Source organism: Rhinolophus sinicus, chromosome 3 (assembly GCF_057876585.1).
Source record: "Rhinolophus sinicus isolate RSI-liver-muscle chromosome 3, RSI-T2T, whole genome shotgun sequence".
In the NCBI taxonomy this organism is placed as follows: Eukaryota; Metazoa; Chordata; class Mammalia; order Chiroptera; family Rhinolophidae; genus Rhinolophus; species Rhinolophus sinicus.
In genome coordinates, this window is record NC_142503.1 from 143,831,706 (window position 1) to 143,848,489 (window position 16,784).

General features: G+C 38.4%; 1 protein-coding gene across 2 annotated transcripts in view; it reads right to left on the reverse strand.

Moving 5' to 3' along the window:
* Positions 1–6,111: 6,111 nt before the first annotated feature.
* The window catches only part of SHC4 (SHC adaptor protein 4), a 109,058-nt gene continuing 98,385 nt past the window's right edge, over positions 6,112–16,784 (reverse strand). For both annotated transcript variants that reach the window (XM_019730684.3, XM_088797197.1), the window contains 2 exons: positions 14,748–15,001; positions 6,112–8,465 (listed from right to left, as the gene is read on the reverse strand). In XM_019730684.3, coding sequence (XP_019586243.3) covers positions 8,310–8,465; positions 14,748–15,001 — 410 coding nt within the window. In that variant the 3' untranslated portion in view covers positions 6,112–8,309. The remainder of the gene's footprint in view (positions 8,466–14,747; positions 15,002–16,784) is intronic.

Below are 16,784 nucleotides of genomic sequence, written 5' to 3' on the forward strand. Positions count from 1 at the left end.
TCATTGAGGAGCAGCTGCCTCCTGCAATCGCCGGCCAGAGGCCCCTCTAGTGGGCGGGGCCATGCAGGGGCGGGGGGAGGGTGTGGAGGCCAAAGTCTCCGCCTTGCCCGAGCTTGGTTGAGAAGTCCTCTTGCACTTACAAATGTACGGCTGTTTGAAAGCGGGCGCCAGAGGCGGCGGGAAGCTCCTCCTGTGCGCCCATTGGTGGATTCGTAAGCCAATTACAAGAGAGTTGACTCTAGAGAGGGCGGGTTTATCAGTTGCCTAGAGAAGCCCAAGCGCTTTGCCTACGGCCTTTGGCGAAGATGAACCGGCCTTGCCCGAGCCTCTTGCCCCTTCCCTCACCACCTGGTGCTGGAGACTGGGGCAGTGACTCGTGCCACCTGTGCTGGCAACTTCTAAACCCCAGCACAGAGAATCCTTCACTTCCCCATCGAACTCTTACGTTGGAAATTTTTGCATTTGCCCTTCTGATTCTCTAAGGTGCCTGCCTCTCCATCACCTAAACGACTTAGGTGTTGTTTTACTTTGTTCTCTTAATTACTTGATCCCGCCTTGTTTGAATTTGTTTCTTTAATTACTGATTAGATGGCACATTTTCGCACATGTTTATTCACGACTTGAATTTCGAGTGTGACTGTTCTTGTCATTTAGGTATATGTCAGCCTGTCCCTTAAGACAGCACTGCCCAGTCTGCAGCAAAGCCCGTTACGGTATATACCTTCCATGGTTAAAAAGGGTTCCAGTGAATATCAAGGAATTGGTAGCAGCAGATTCACATATCCTTTTAACCTTTTTCCATATATACTAATATGGAGCCAAATAATTGTTCAAGGCTCTTCATAACCTGGCTACTTTTCCTCTGCTACCTCACCATCCCGCACCTGTGATACCTACAATGACCCCTATAACTCCATAAATTAGCATAAGTCTCTGGCGCATAATAGGTACTCAATCCATAGCAGCAAAGTGAGTAAAATCACTGGCTGAGCCGCGTATGGTTCCCACAGTGCTTTCGTTTTGCGGGAGGTATTTCTTTCACCTGTATTGCCCTACCTTACTTCCCCACCTACTCAGTCTTCAAGATAAGTGAGCACCTCCTTGAAGCCTTTCATGACACACATATCCCTCCTTTGGCAGAAATAATCTTTCCCACCTTTGTACACAGTGCACATATCCTATTATAGTTCTTACTATCTACTATAATTAGTTGTGTGTTAGTTTCACTCAAGCCAATGTTAAAATCTTAAGGTTCTTATTTTGCTTCTTTGTTTCCTGGCCCCTGGTAGGCACTCAAAACAAATTTGTTAAATGAGTAAATGAATGAACAAATAATGAAGGGTTTTTGTGCCAGAAAAAGCAAACAAAGGCATTCAGGTATATGGCAGTTGTTGAAACCTGAGCCAAGGATCTGTTAATGAGAACTAAGCTTAGGGATTTTTCCTATCTCACTGAAGTCCATCAACAAGCTGTTTGCAGCATCCTGTGCTAAGGGTTAAGATGGAATGCTACAGCGAGAATGCTAAGTGATACCTGTCCTCAAACAACTGCTTTTTAAAGGGATGAAACGCAAAAGATGTAAGTTGGGGGGAGCACATGAGGAGGCAGTGTTTATAATCCCTTACTCAGTGCTTTAGAATTTGGTAAGTTTTTTCACAGACACTAGCTCATTTGGTCCTCACAACAGCCAAGTGGACTGTTATTATGTAATACCTAGGACAGGTGTTAGTATCTCATTTTACAGTGGAAGAAACTGACAAAAAAATTAAGTGACTTGTCCATGTCTACACTGCTCATGTGAGACAAAGAGGGAATTTGAACCCGGTTCCTATACCTCCAAATCTAGAGCTTGTCACTACATATAAAACATTAGGCTTAAGCACCTAAGTCACAAAAGATGCTAAATAAAGAATTGGAGCCCCTTGCTTCTAAAAATGGATTTGAGTGGAGTTATGAATATACTGTAATCAATAAACTTTTCTTGACTGCCTATCCTATTTAATTCCTGGCCTAGGTGTTTGAATACAAAGTGTGAGGCAGGACCCCTACCCCTACCTAGGCAGCTACCCACACTCTATTTGGGGGTGCAAGATGCTTACATAAAAAGACAAACAAGGCACAAAAGTAGTTTGCTACCTGTGCTGTGAGTAGAATAGGCAATAATTTGGGGAGCAAGTGAATAATGAAGGATCTATCAGGGAAGGTTGCTAGAGGAAGAGGAAGAGACCGTCAATCAATAGGAAGTTTGATTCACATGAGTGACTGCAATGTGAAGGCCAAAACAACAAAAGTGAAGGATTCTTTTATTTAGAGGTAAGATTGGAGAAGTAGGCAGGAAGAAGGTAGCCAGTCGAAGAGCTTGAGGCCTACAGTGGGAAAGGCATTCTACAGAGGTAAGGTATTGTTCACACAGGGAATGAACATGTCCAGAGAAACATAAGCAGAGGTATTCTGGGGTAATAAGGACAAATGTGGGGGAAGAGAGAGAAACTCCCAAACACCTGGTATCCTGTACAAGAGATTACTTGTGGAATGCCTTGCATTTTTTAAACAGACACACCTAGGAGCTAGGAAGGACGCTACCTGTACAATACTTGTTTACATTTCAAATGGAAATGTCATATTGTTGATGAGATGTGGTCCCTCCTATGAAGAAGTATTTGACACTTTCTCTTTGGTGTAAAACCATCAGGTCAAAGCAATGCCATCATGAAATGAGAAATGCTATCCTCAAAAGAGCACTGAACTTAAAGACGATCCAAGTTCAAGCTCCAGCTCTCCTACCTGCTAGCTTTTGTCCACACAATTGCTTTAACCTCTCTGAGCCTCAAAGTCCCAATCTGAAAATAGAAATGACTCTCCAAATACCATCCACGGCCCACTGGTGGGACTGAAGGTTCTTCCTGATGGACCATTAAATGGTACAAACATGCAAGTCATCTCTTCAGTTATCATGGAAAAATATCTCGCAATTTTATAGGCTTTTTATCTTTACATACAGCTAAGGTTTACGTTTAGGAATCTAAGGAAGGTATTAGGGGTTACTAATGTTTAGAATTCATAAATTAAAATGAGCACATTATTCAAGTTCACCAAGAAAGGTTATTCGTCATTTCTGTGCACAACATTGCAAAGCTCCTGCTCATACACACTTGAAGATAATTAAAATTCCCACTTTGGGAGAAGGATGTTAATAGTGATAAACTTACTTAAGTTTTTTGAATAATTTACGAGGCAGTATTTGGAGATATAAAAATTATATGATTGAGATCATATTCTTCCCTTAAAAATAAATAATTCCTATTTTTCCTCTCCAGCTCTTTATGTTGCTGAGTTACTTTTTCCCTACCAAAAAAAAGGGTGGTGGGGGGGGGGAAATGTATGTGGAATGGTAGGTCTTTTGCATCTTCAGTAGTCTTTGGCCAGAAGCATATGAGAACCAATTGCCTGGATTTAATATTTAGGATTTTCAGTCATGATGAGTTTTTAAATCAGAAAACCAGTAAAAGCTCAGAAGAGGTGATGATGACCATTTAACAAAGATCCAGTTCTACAGGAATTATATTTGAACATGGAATGCACACCCTCCCAAAGGCCACTCCGCTTATGTTTCTTGAAACACTCTGATTAGAAAGGAAATACACAAACAAGATTTAAATTAGTATGTATTTTAAATGCTTATATAACGCGTTCAATACATATTGACAAAATACAACATGACATAATCTTACCATTCATAGAAATATTACAGGATTTAAATTTTAATGGATTTGAACACACAGACAGCATAGTGCAGTAATGGAGCACATGTTTAAAGTTGTCTGAACTTCCTCTGTTTTAGGTCAGGTTAGAAATGAACCATGGGATGAAAATTTGGGTGCAAATGATTTATTAAGGAAGGGCTACCTGGAGAAAGCTGTCAGAGGGTGAGGAAGCACATCAGCGAAGGGGCAGAGCCTATGGGGGAGGGGGCGTCGTTGGGTGAGGGGTGCCCACCCAGCCTGACTCACAGGGAGCTCTGCAGGGTAATCAGGATGGGGCAAGGGAGCTGGGCTTTCCCACTCCTGCACCAGTGATGGTGGCAGCGGATAGAAAAAGGAAACCTACAGGTGCCTTTGACTCAAAGCAGCTCCCCTAGCCTGAGGCTGTTCTCAGAATGAACAGAATCACCGTGCAGGCAGTTAGGAGCAAAACATACAGAGGCCAGAGGAGGGGTATACAGATACGGTTCCAGGGATCCAGTGGGGTCTGGGGAAGCTGACAGTGTCTCCAACGACATATGCGTTTACCATCCCTTGATCTTATCAGCATTTCTCTGGAGATGATATTACGCATTTCCATTTGAGGCCTTCATGAAGGCGAGGTCTCACGCAGCTCATCCCCTCCTAGTTCCAGCATAATGGAATCAGGTGCGCCACGGTGACCCTACCATCGTGTTCTGTGGCTTTAGTATATTCAGGGAAACTGCCAAGAGTTAAAAAGTAGCCAGCTTCCTAAAATCTTTTGACATATCTCAGTTTCACCTCCAACATTTTTTTTTTAACTAAACTTTTTATTCTGAGAAAACAGCAGATTCACATGATGTTGCAAGAAATAACACAGGGAGATCTCCTGTAAGCTTTACCCAGTTTCTACCAATGATAACATCTTGCAAAACCATAGTACATCACAACAAGGATATCCACACGGATACAGTCAAGATTCAGACCAATTCCATCACAAAAGGATCCCTCATGTTGCCCTTTTATAACTATGTCCACTTCCCTCCTTCCTACTTAACCCCTACTCTGTTCTCCGTTTCCATAATTTTATCATTTCAAGAATGTTATATAAATGTAGTTCGATAGTGTATAAACTTTTGGGATTTGCTTTTTTGCTATGCATAATCCTCTGGAGATTCATCCAAGTTTTTGTAACAGTATCTCATTCCTTTTTATTGCTGAGTACTATTCCATGGTATAGATGTACCATAGTTCGTTTGTTTCCAGTTGTAGGTCCTTATAAACAAAGCTACTATGAACATTCCTTTACAAGTTTTTTGTGAACATAAGTTTTCATTTCTCTGTGATCGATGCCTGGGATTATAACTACTGGGATGAATGTTAGCTGCATGTCTAGTTTTTTAGTAAACTACCAAATTGCTTTTCAGAGTAGCTGTACTATTTTTCATTCACACCAGGAATGTGTGATCCACTTTCTCCTCATCCTAGCCAGCATCTAGTGTTGTTGCTATTTTTTATTTTACCCATTTTGATAGGTATACGGTAATATCTCCTTGTGAATTTAATTCGCATTACCCTACTGGCTAATGATGGTGAACATATTTTTATGCGCTTATCTGCCATCTCTGCATCTTCAGTAAAATGTCTGTTCATGTTTTTTTTGCCCATTTTCTAACTAGACTTTTTCACTGTTGAGTTTTAACAGTGTTTTATGTATTCCAGATATTAGCCCTTTTTCAGATATGTGGTTTGCAAATATTTCCTCCCAGTCTATCACTTGTCCTTCATCCTCTTGAGCAAACATTTGTCATTTCGATGAAACATAATGTACCAGTTTTTCCTTTAATGGATCATATCAAGTCTAAGAACTCTTTGCCTAGCCCCATATCCTGAAGAATGGCCCCTATGTTTTTCTTTCATAAAAGTTTCATAGTTTAACATTTTAAGTTTAAGTCCACCATCAGGTTCAGCTAATGTTTATGTAAAGTGTGAGATTCATTCTTTTGCCTACAGGTGTCCAATGGCTCCAGCATCATCTGTTGAAAAGACTATCCTGTCTACTGAGTAAAATGCCCCAGCCTCCAACTCTCTGACTCACAGGACTGGTTGAGTCCCCCCACTGTAGGCCACAGCTCCTAAAAGGCAGCCCTTCCACACAGCTCCCCCTCCTTCTGTTACTACCCCTCCACCCCTTCACTGGCCCTAGGGCACTGCACCCTCCCCTGTGGCTTCCCAGATTCTCCCACACCTTTGTAAAACAGAGTCCCTGTATTAAATTCTCCTCAAATTACCCAATGTAAGCGAGCCATCTGTTTCCTGTCAGGACTGCATGACACAGCCTACAAATGACAAATTTTCTAAATCCCAAACATCAGATATATACTGTCAATTGTCACAAAGCAATAATCATTTATTTTTTTTTGAAAAGTCATTTACAGGTATTTATAGGCAGATGGATTTCCACTTTAACACATGCAATCAAACATTTCCTTTGTTGTTTTATTTTCTTTTAACTGTGTCTGCAGTACTCGTAAGAGCAGTATTTGCTCATCCAGCTACTATGCCATTACAGTTGAAATACTGATTATCCATGTGTCCTGCTCCCATCATTTATTTGCTGCGTCTATTTGTATCAGGAATTCTTTCTTGCTACCCAGCAAACACTCTGCTCAGCCAGACTGAGACCACAGCCCTTCTCTGAGGAAGGTGATTAGATCACCCATCAGTTTCTATGATCTATATCCCTCTTGATCTTTATGAAGAGATAATCAAGAACTACGGTGTATGCAAAACTGATGAAAAATACATTATATCCTAGTTGTATAAAAGGAAACAAACCTGTGTAAGAAATTAATAGCAGTAGCAGTAAAATAAAAATCATAAACCCTTACATAAAAATATTAAGAGTTCAGTGTGCTTGGTTTCTGATGATTTCTATCCAAAAGAAGTTTCCCGTATTTTATTTAAAACTTAGCAAATATATCACAATTACAAATATTAAGTTGTATCTATATAGCCAAAATGAAGTGGAGTTAAGGCAATTATCCAGATAACTCAGGATAAAAAACACTCTAAAATAAGGGCCGTATCTCTATATGCAAGGGCAAGCAAAGGACTGATGCAGTTTTTTGCTACTTAAAACAACCAAATCCTTCTACCATATTCACTCATTTTATTCCAAAGTTTCAATGTTTTTGCCTTAAAGGCTTGGGGTGTCTGCCTTTTGCATGTTGACATCAGTTGTGCAATTCATGCTGAGTACAAACACAGACTAAAGGAAAACACTGGAGTTTTCACCTTCACTATATGGACTGGTTATCAACACTGATCCATAATAAATGGAAAATTTGCTTTTTATAGACCGATGTTATGTGAGGGCTGAAATGGACCTTTGAATTCACCTCGCCTAGGTCTCTCATTTTATAGACATGGAAATTGGAGTCCAGACAGGTTCAGTGACTTGCCAATGGTCACAGTGATCACAGCCGGTCCAGCACTCTTCCCTGCACAACGCTTAATTACACCACCTGTTTACCAGTGCATCTGCATGTGGCAAAACTTCCCAACTGTTTAGTTTACTATGTTTACTCCCTTCTGCATTTTGTCCGGTCACATCTAGAAAAGGTGCTATAGATACATGTAGGTGAGGGACTATCATTAAGTCACAGCCAATCAAGAGGATATCTGCCCTTTCAAATAAATCCAGTATTTTAAATAGTAACAGGACCAACTTGGATAGTGAATGTGACGAACACTGGTTTGGTTGCCATCTTTTAAATCCATGTGCTCATGAGCTTTTTTTGGTGGGGGGATGGGAGGAGGGAGAAATATGATATCAGAAATGACTGATAGATTTGGTCTCTTCGGCTTGTCACATGCTACATACAAACAGTTCAAACAGCAAAAATTGAGAAATACTAGGCCAAATAATTTGGGCCCCAACCCTTTAACCAGCAAATGGGACAAGCCAATGGAGCAGACCAATGCTTTTAGTGGCTTTTGATTTGATTCCACTGGCATAGACACAGTCCGAATTCAATGTCAGATTTATTTTAATATTGCAGTGAAAGTGCTACTAAACAGAAAATATAATAAAGTCAATATCCATCAAGCAAATTGATTCTTATTTTTGTAACAACTTTTTTTTTGGCAAATGGTTCTGTAGGTATAGAATATGAAGACACTTATAACTAATCTCCCCAATATGAAAATGTCCCCAAATTATCAAGTTGAAAGGCACATACCACTGCCCCAGCAGTTCATTCAAGTTATCTTTAGCATGTGAAATTTTAATTGTGCTTTTAGCTTGTTATCAATGCAATATGGCCTTAAAAAGTGACATCCGTGCATATGTATAATTCCTTTTCAAAGGGACCAATCCTCTTCTCCTTTTCTGATTTTTCACTTTCTGATGATCAATTTTTGTTAGTTCTTTGTTTTATAAAGGATCCAATCCATGATGGTCTCAGAAAGATGCACTTCACAGTTTGTGTTCTATTTTATCTAGAATCCAAGTTTGAATTATCTTTGTGTCCTAACACAAAATGGAGTTTCTTGAAGTATCAGTGTGATGGTATTTCCCTACTATCATTTGTTTGAATGCAAAAGTCCTGGATTATTATCTTTTCTTACTGGTTGTTTAAGGCTTACTTCGCTTCCAGAAGAGATGATTGGCAAACTATTATCCATGTGGTATCTGATAAGGTGGCCGACATTATCAAATATATGATCCTTGGTCCTCACCTTGAAAAGGAAATACAGAGGTATTTAGGTTAAATGACAATAGTTCTCCTGAAAGACAAAACAATCAGGGGGAAAAAAGAACCAAAAGAACACATATCCCTGAAAGAGCTATTTTGCTGAATAAAATAAAAGGTAGTTTTTAGCTCTGTATCCCTCAGTAAATAATTTTTTCATTCCCCATTACCTTTGTAAAGCAACTGTCCTTCCCAGTTAGGAAAATGGTAAGCATTTGTCACCCAATCCAAATTTGCAATCAACCTTTTTGCCATGTGACAATTTGCTATATTCTATCATGTCACTATTCCTATAAATATTTAAGAGGGTTGTAGCAAAGCATGAATTTCAGGATTATGATTAAATCTCATCAAGCAGAGTTCTTCCATAATATCCTGTTTGTGCAGGAAGCAGGCTTTTCTGCAGAAGTCCTACCTCTCCTGGGAGGCTCAACACAAATCCTGTGCCTTCCAAGAGGCTTCTCAGACCTTTCTAACAGGTATGTGTCTCCTTCCTGCAGACTTCATGACGGGGTTACATAAATACTTGTTACACAGAACTTCGTGTCCTGCATGCCAAACTCAGGAAACTCAGTTGCCCTAGGCCTGCCTTCTCCTGTGGACTTTCCTCCCTGGTGTAATTATATCCTCACCCTAGACACGGGCAGAAGACATTACTCTTGATCATGGTTCCACTGGCTTAGCAGCCTGTCCATAACATACTCCTGCTCGGAGGCTGGCCGGGAACTGTCCAGGAGCGGGAAGGGGTGCAGCAGGGAGCACCCTATTCCATAATTCTGCTACCTCTCATCTCCTCAAGACATTCTTTAAGTTCTGTCTAGATACTGGTTTTCAGCATAAAACACACACACTTATTGGAATAAGTTTGACTACGAACTGTAAATTACATAATGGTATTGCATCAGTGTTTTAATTTCTTGATTGTGGTCATGGTACTATGGCTATGTAAGAGAATATCCCTATTCTTAGAAAATACACACTCATGGATGAAAAGGAAAAGGGCACGATGTCTCCAACTTACTCTCAAATGGCCCCAAACCTGGAAGATGTTTTTACCTCTTCCGTCTCATCCCCAACCCAAGTCAAATCAGCTGGTCACTTCTGTCAGTCTGTGCTCTTCATTTCAGCTCACTCTTCCCTCCTCTATACTTCTCCTGCCTCCATTCTGGTTCAAGCTTTCACTAGATTTTAACCTATAATCCTCTAATTACTTTCTCTGTCCTTGGTTTTCCCCCCTTCTCTCTAATCGATCTTGCATGCAAATAGCAAATTAATCTTCTTAGTGCCAGGATTATAAACTAACCACTTGGGTGAATACACCAAGAGGTGTTTCGGTTTGCTGGGAATAAGGTGGAAGAGAGTTTTTAAGTTTTTTGAATTAAAAAATGGGGAGATTTCATATAAAATCTAGTTTTGTGGCTTCGATGGAAAAATCAAAGCTGGCTACAACAGCCCCTACACCAAATGGCAGCAATTGACTGGCACTGAGTGGTGACCGCCCCCCTTACACAAGACATGCACTCACTTTCAGTTCATCACAGGCCACCACACCCCTTGCTCCTTCCATCTCTTGCCCAGCTTTACACACTTACAGCACTGGGCAGGCCCTGCAAACATTTGTCACTGTGACCCCCATCACACAGGCTGTGTGTGTGTGTGTGTGTGTGTGTGTGTGTGTGTGTGGTAACAAAACATCACAGATCTACCCGCTGAACAAATTTTCAAGTGTTCACCATACAGGAATATTTTGTTTTACTGCGTGTCACTTTATTGTGCTTTGTAGATATTGCGTTTTTAGAAATTGAAGGTTTGTGGCAACCCTATGTCAAGCAAATCTACCGACACCATTTTCCCAACAGCATTTGCTCACTTCGTGTCTCTGTGTCACATTTTCGTAATGCTCACAATATTTCAAGCTTTTTCATTATTATATTTGCTATGGTGATCTTTGATGTTACTATTGTAATTGCTTGGGGGCAACATGAACCATACCCAAATAAAACAGAAAACTGAATTGATAAATGTTGTATGTGTTCTGACTGCTCCACTGACTGGCCATTCCCCTGGGGATGTATGCTGGATAAATACCCAGAAGTGGAATATTTGAATCATATGGGACTTCTATTTTTAATTTTTTGAGGAAACTACATACAGATTTTCATAGCAGCTGCACCACATTACGTTCTCACAACAGAGTACAAGTGTTCCAATTTTTGCACACCCACACTTGTTCTTTCCTGGGGTTTTTTTTTTTTTATAATGGCGATCCTAACAAGTGAAAAATGATGTCTTACTGTGAATTTGATTTGCATTTCCCTGATGATACTGTTGTTGAGCATCTTTTCATATATCTGTTGGCCATTTTTACATCTTCTTTGGAGAAATGTCTATTCAAGTTGTCTATCATTTTTAAATCAGGTTATTTGTGTTTTTGTTTGTTTCGTTTTTGCTACTCAGTTGTAGGAGTTCCTTATATATTTTGAAAATTAATCCCTGCTCAAATACATGGTTTGCAAATATTTTCTCTCATTCAGTAGGTTGCTTTTTCACTCTGCTGATTGTTTCCTTTTGCTGCGCAGAAACTTTTTAGTTTGATGTCATCCCACTTATCTATTTTTGCATTTGTTGTCTGTGTTTTGGTTTGGGTATCGTATCCAAGAAATCATTGCCAAACCAATGTTATAAAACTTTCCCCTTATGTTTCCTCCTAGGAGTTTTATAGTTTTAAGTCTTATATTTAAGTCTTTAATCTATTTTGAGTTGATTTTTGTGTAGGGTATAAAGACAAGGGATCAATTTCATTCTCTTGCATGTGGATATCCAGTTTTTCTAACCCCTTTTTGTTGCAGAGCCTACCCTTTCCCCATTGTATCTTTTCCCCATTCTTGGCAACCTTGTCAAAGATCATTTGACCATATATTTATAGGTTTGTTTCTGAGCTGTCTATACTGTTCCATTAGTCTATATGTCTGTCTTCATGCCAGTACCATACTGTTTTGATTACTGTATCTTTATTTTTTAAAATCATTAAGTATGATGCCTCCAACTTTATCCTTCTTTCTCAAGATTGTTGTGGCTATTTGGGGTCCTCTGCGGTTCCAAATGAATTTTAGGATTATTTTTCTACTTCCATAAAAAAATGCTATTAGGATTTTAATATAGACTGCATTGAATCTATAGATTGTTTTGGGTAGTATAGGCATTTTAACAATATTATATCTTCCAATCCATGAACATGGAATGTCGTTCCATTTATTTGTGTTTTCTTTCATTTCTTTCAGCATTGCTTTGTAGTTTTCAGGGCACAAGTGTTATGCCTCCTTGGTTAAATTCATTCTTAAGTATGTTATTCTTTTTTGACATTATTGTAAATGGATTGTTTTCTTAATTTCCTTTTTGGATTGTTCATTATTAGTGTATAAAAATGCAACCGGTTTTTGTATGTTGATTTTGTATTCTGCGAGTTTGCTTAAATTGTTTATTCTAACAGTTTTTTTGTTATATTATGTTAAATATTATGTTAAATAAAAGTGCCACTTCTAATATTATGTTAAATAAAAGTGGCAAGAGTGGGCATCCTTGTCTTGTTCCTGATATTAGAGGAAAAACTTTCAGTTTTTCACTGTTGAGTATGATATTAGCTGTGGGCATTACATATGTGGCCTTTACTATTCTTAGTTTGTTGAGTGTCTATTTTATCATGAAAAGGTATTAAATTTTGTCAAATGATTTTTTTTATCTATTGAGATGATCATGTGATTTTTATCCTTCATTCTGCTAATGTGGTGTGTCACATTGATTTTCATATGTTGAACCATCCTTGCATTCTAGGGATAATTCCCACTTGGTCATGGCATACAATTCTTTCAATGCACTGTTGAATTTGGTTTGCTAGTATTTTGTTGAGGATTTTTGTACCTATGTTTATCAGGGATGTTGGCCTGTAATTTTCTTTTCTTATAGTGTCTTTTTTTGGTTTTGGTATAAGGGTAATGCTGGCCTCATAAAAGGGGTTTGGAAGTATTTCCTCCTCTTTGGTTTTTTGGAAAAGTTTAAGAAGGATTGGCATTAGTTATTCTTTACATGTTTTGTAGAATTCACAAACAAGCCATTTGGTCCTGGGCTTTTCTTTATTGGAAAGTTTTTGATTATTGATTCAGTCTCCTTACTAGTAATTTATCTATTCAGATTTTCTATTTATTTATGATTTAATGTTGGTAGACTGTATGTTTTTAGGAATTTATCCATTTCGTCTAGGTTATCTAATTTCTTGGAATATAATTGTTCTTGGTAATCTCTTATAATCATTTAATTTCTGTTGAATCAGTTCTTTGTTCATTTGTTGCTTTTTGTTTTATATCCCACATATGAATTAAATCATACAGTTCTTATACTTTTCCATCCGACTTATTTAACTTAGTATAATACTCTCAATATCCCTCCATTTTGTTGTAAATTGGCATCAGCTGTAATGTTTCCTCTTTCAGTTCTGATTTTATTTGAGTCTTGCTTCTGGTTTTATTAGCTAACCTAGCTAAAGGTTTGTCAATTTTGTTTATTCTTTCAAAACCTAATTCATAGTTTGGTGTATTTTTTCTACTGTTTTTCTATTCTCTTTCATTTATTTCTGCTCTAATCTGAATTATTTCCTTTATTCTGCTAATTTGGGATTTAGTTTGTTCTCCCTTTTCTAGTTCTTTGAGGTGTAAAATTAGGTTGTTTATTTGAGAGCTTTCCAACATAGGCATTTATCACCATCATCTTCCTTCATGTCACTTTTGCTGCATCCCATAGTTTTGGTATGCTGTATTTTCATTTTCATTTGTCTCCAGATATTTTCAAATTTCCCTTTTCATTTCTTCTTTGACCCATTGGTTGTTCAAGAGTATGTTGTTTAATTTCCATATATTTGTAAATATTAGAGTTTTCTTTCTGCCATTAGTTTCATTCCATTGTGATTTGATAAGATATTTGGTAGGATTTCAATCTTCCCAAATTTGTTAACACTTGTTTTGTGATCTAACATATCCTAGGATTTATAACCTAACGTTAATGTTTCGAGTGTGTTTGAGAAGAATGTGTATTCTGCTGCTGTTGGGTAGAATGTTCTGTTCATATCTATTAGGTCCATTTGATCTATATAGTGTTATTCAAGTCCTCTGTTTCCTTATTCATCTTCTGTTTGGATGTTATTGAAATCTTCTACTATTACTGTTTTGCTGTCTATTTCTCCCATCAGTTATGTCAATGTTTGTGTCATATACTTGGGTGTTCTGATGTTAGGTGCATACATATTCATAATTGTTATACGTTTCTAGTGAATTAATTCTTTTATCATTATATAATGTCATTCTTTGTCTCTTTTAACAGTTTTTGACTTAAAGTTTACTTTGTCTGATATAAGTATGACCACCCCTGCTCTCTTTTGGTTATCATTTGCATGGAATATCTTTATCTATCCTTTCATTTTCAACCTATGTGTATCCTTAAATCTAAAGTGAGCCTCTTATAGAAAGCATATAATTGGATTATCTTTTTTTTTTTATCCATTTAGTTGTTCCACATCTTCTGACTAGAGAGTTTAAACCATTTACAATTAAGGTAATTATTGACAAGGAAGGACTTATTATTACTATTTTGTTGTTTTTAGTCCAGGATCATTTCAGTCTACAGGTATCCTCTGTTCCAGCCATACATTTTTTTATTAGCATAATACCATTCTACTGCTCTGTCTGTTCCTATGGTTTCTTCCCTACACTTCAAATGTACCCCCTTTTTAAAATTTGCCTTCTTTCAAGTTTCATCATACATATCAGACCCTGCAAGGGACCTTTCAGTTTGCCTCATCCAGAGCGCTCCTCTATCCTGGGAAACATCATAGTGCTTTGGTCGAACCATTCTTATGTCATTCATCCTTATAATTATTTAAGCATCGATTTTATGAAATTGTAAGTACCCTGAGAGCAAGGACTATCTATGTGATACTGAGCAATAGTCAATTGTAAATCCCTGTACATCCATGTAGATATTCGTTTAATTCACTGAACTGAATTGAGAAGGGCAGAATTGATCCTGCAGTGTGGATCCCACTCAAACCCCTCCACTAACCTTGATTTAGCACTTCCTGCTCCAACTGGAAGGTTCAAGAAAAAGTAAACCCTTAACCTTGAACACTTTTCAATATAATAATATAATAGATTGTGGATCTTATTCCGAGTAACATTACTCACAGGACCCTACAAAGACCACAAGGAGAAGTCAGTGGTACCTTGCCTTCCGGATCTACCAGGAGAAGGTGTTTTGCCTGGCCTCCCTGTAGTCCACTCAGTACATACTGGCCAGGAGATGTTGCGCTCTCTCGAACCAAAAAGTCCCCGTCTTTGACTAACAGGCTCTCTGCTGCCTTCCTGCTCAGCTTGCCGTGGTAGCAGTCTTCACTCCGCAACTGCTGCCTAATGTGTGGCAAAGAATGTGAGCTGGCAGGCTGGGCCATGGCACCTGGCTGAACAGTTTCTGGTGCTTCTGAAGTCAAAATACAAAAGAGAGACATCATCAAGTTATCTCCTCATTCATTCATTCATTCATTCACTCACTCAGCAAATACAACTTGAAGCCCTACTGTGCGCCGGGCACTATTTAAATAATGCTGTTTCTAAAACAAATGAGGTTTATGTTTTCAGAACTTCCAACAGCTCTACTTTAATAGGAGATCCAAACATTGTTACCAGGAAAGTCTTGTCCAGGTGCAGGAGTTTTCCTTTCAGATGAGAAAAGGAACTGGCCCATGAGAACTGCTTTTATAACTGCAGAGACAGTTACGTCAGGCTCTTTATGTCCCGAGGGCTATATGTTGAAGAGAAAGAGGCTTATGCTGTATCTGAATTACAGAGCGCTTCTAAGACTTTCCAAACTCTTTGAAAATGCCTACAGTAACTTTGGGTTATGCTTACTTTTTAGCATTCAGCTTTTTTAAAAACCAAATTATTAAGGTGCTTCAGAGATGCTTCTGACCAAGCACTTCAAAGCTTTGCTGATCCTAAGAGTATTCCTATTAAATGACCATTCTGTTGTTTGTGTCATTCACTTGCCTGGAAAAAAACAGTGTCAATCAGGTTAAAAAAAAAAAAAAAAAAAAGGCAAAACATTGAGGCAGCCCCCCAAGGCTCTGCAGAAAGCGTATTATCCAGAGTGAGGGCAGTGGGGATGACAGGTACTTCCAAGTAGCACTTAACAGTGCTATTGATACTGACAGTGATAATCATTATTGTGTAGTTCCCATTTATCGAACAAGACAGGCACTGTTCAATGCTATATTATCTTGTTTGACTCTCAAAATTAGACAGGCAAGAAAACAGATCTTTAGAAAGTCCAAATGACTTACCCAAAGTCACACAGCTAATATGTTATAGACCTGGGATTTGAAACAAGATCCGACCTCCAAGCTCAAGTCATTAATCACCGCACTCTAAAGCTCTTGCTTTGGATTGAAAAATCTTTCTATTTCCACAACTGGTCTTGCCACTCTACTCCTGTACTCACCAAGGTCCTTAGTAGATAAAAGGCTATCAGGATGATTTACAGCATCTCCAGAAGTAACAACATAAAATTCTTATGTCTGAATCTAGCTAAAAGTCATATGTTTAATATGGCAAATTAACCAGGAAAATAATCATAGAAATCAGATTTTGTCTTTTTAAATGCAAAAGACCTTTTGCAGTAGAAACCAGCCTTTATCTTCATAAATGCAAAGGGGTGTTTATGTGTCCTTATGCAAAGGTCTCATAAATGAAAAATCCTCTTGATTTTGAGTTTTACATCTTATACGTGACAATCCTATAAAGTCGCTGATAAAGGGATCGAGTGCCCTGTGGACATAAGGCAGTTCTCCTGTTAATATGCTACAGTTTCGTCCCTGCTTAAGAACTCTTTCTGCATAACACAGTTATGATGCCACATTCACAAGTATATCTTCTAAAAGTATCTTTTGTCTATTCTAGTGGCTATAAATATTCTCCTTTACAAACAATCAGGTCTTTCAATTGTCACTAGAAAAAGCCTGAAGAAATGTGTCTGGATTTGATGAATAATACTTGAGGATGGACTTAGTGCTGTCTGCTTTCAAGCATAATGGGGAACTTCTGTTGAGTAGCTGTGTGTGTTTATGTGTGTAAGAGAGAAAGTGTTTTTGCAAGTGTGGAGGAGAAGCACACATGCATATGTGTGGGCACACACATCTTAGTGCACGATGGCTCTGGGTTTATTCTGAGATTATGGTGGAGAGCTTTTAGACAAGGAAAAAACAAAA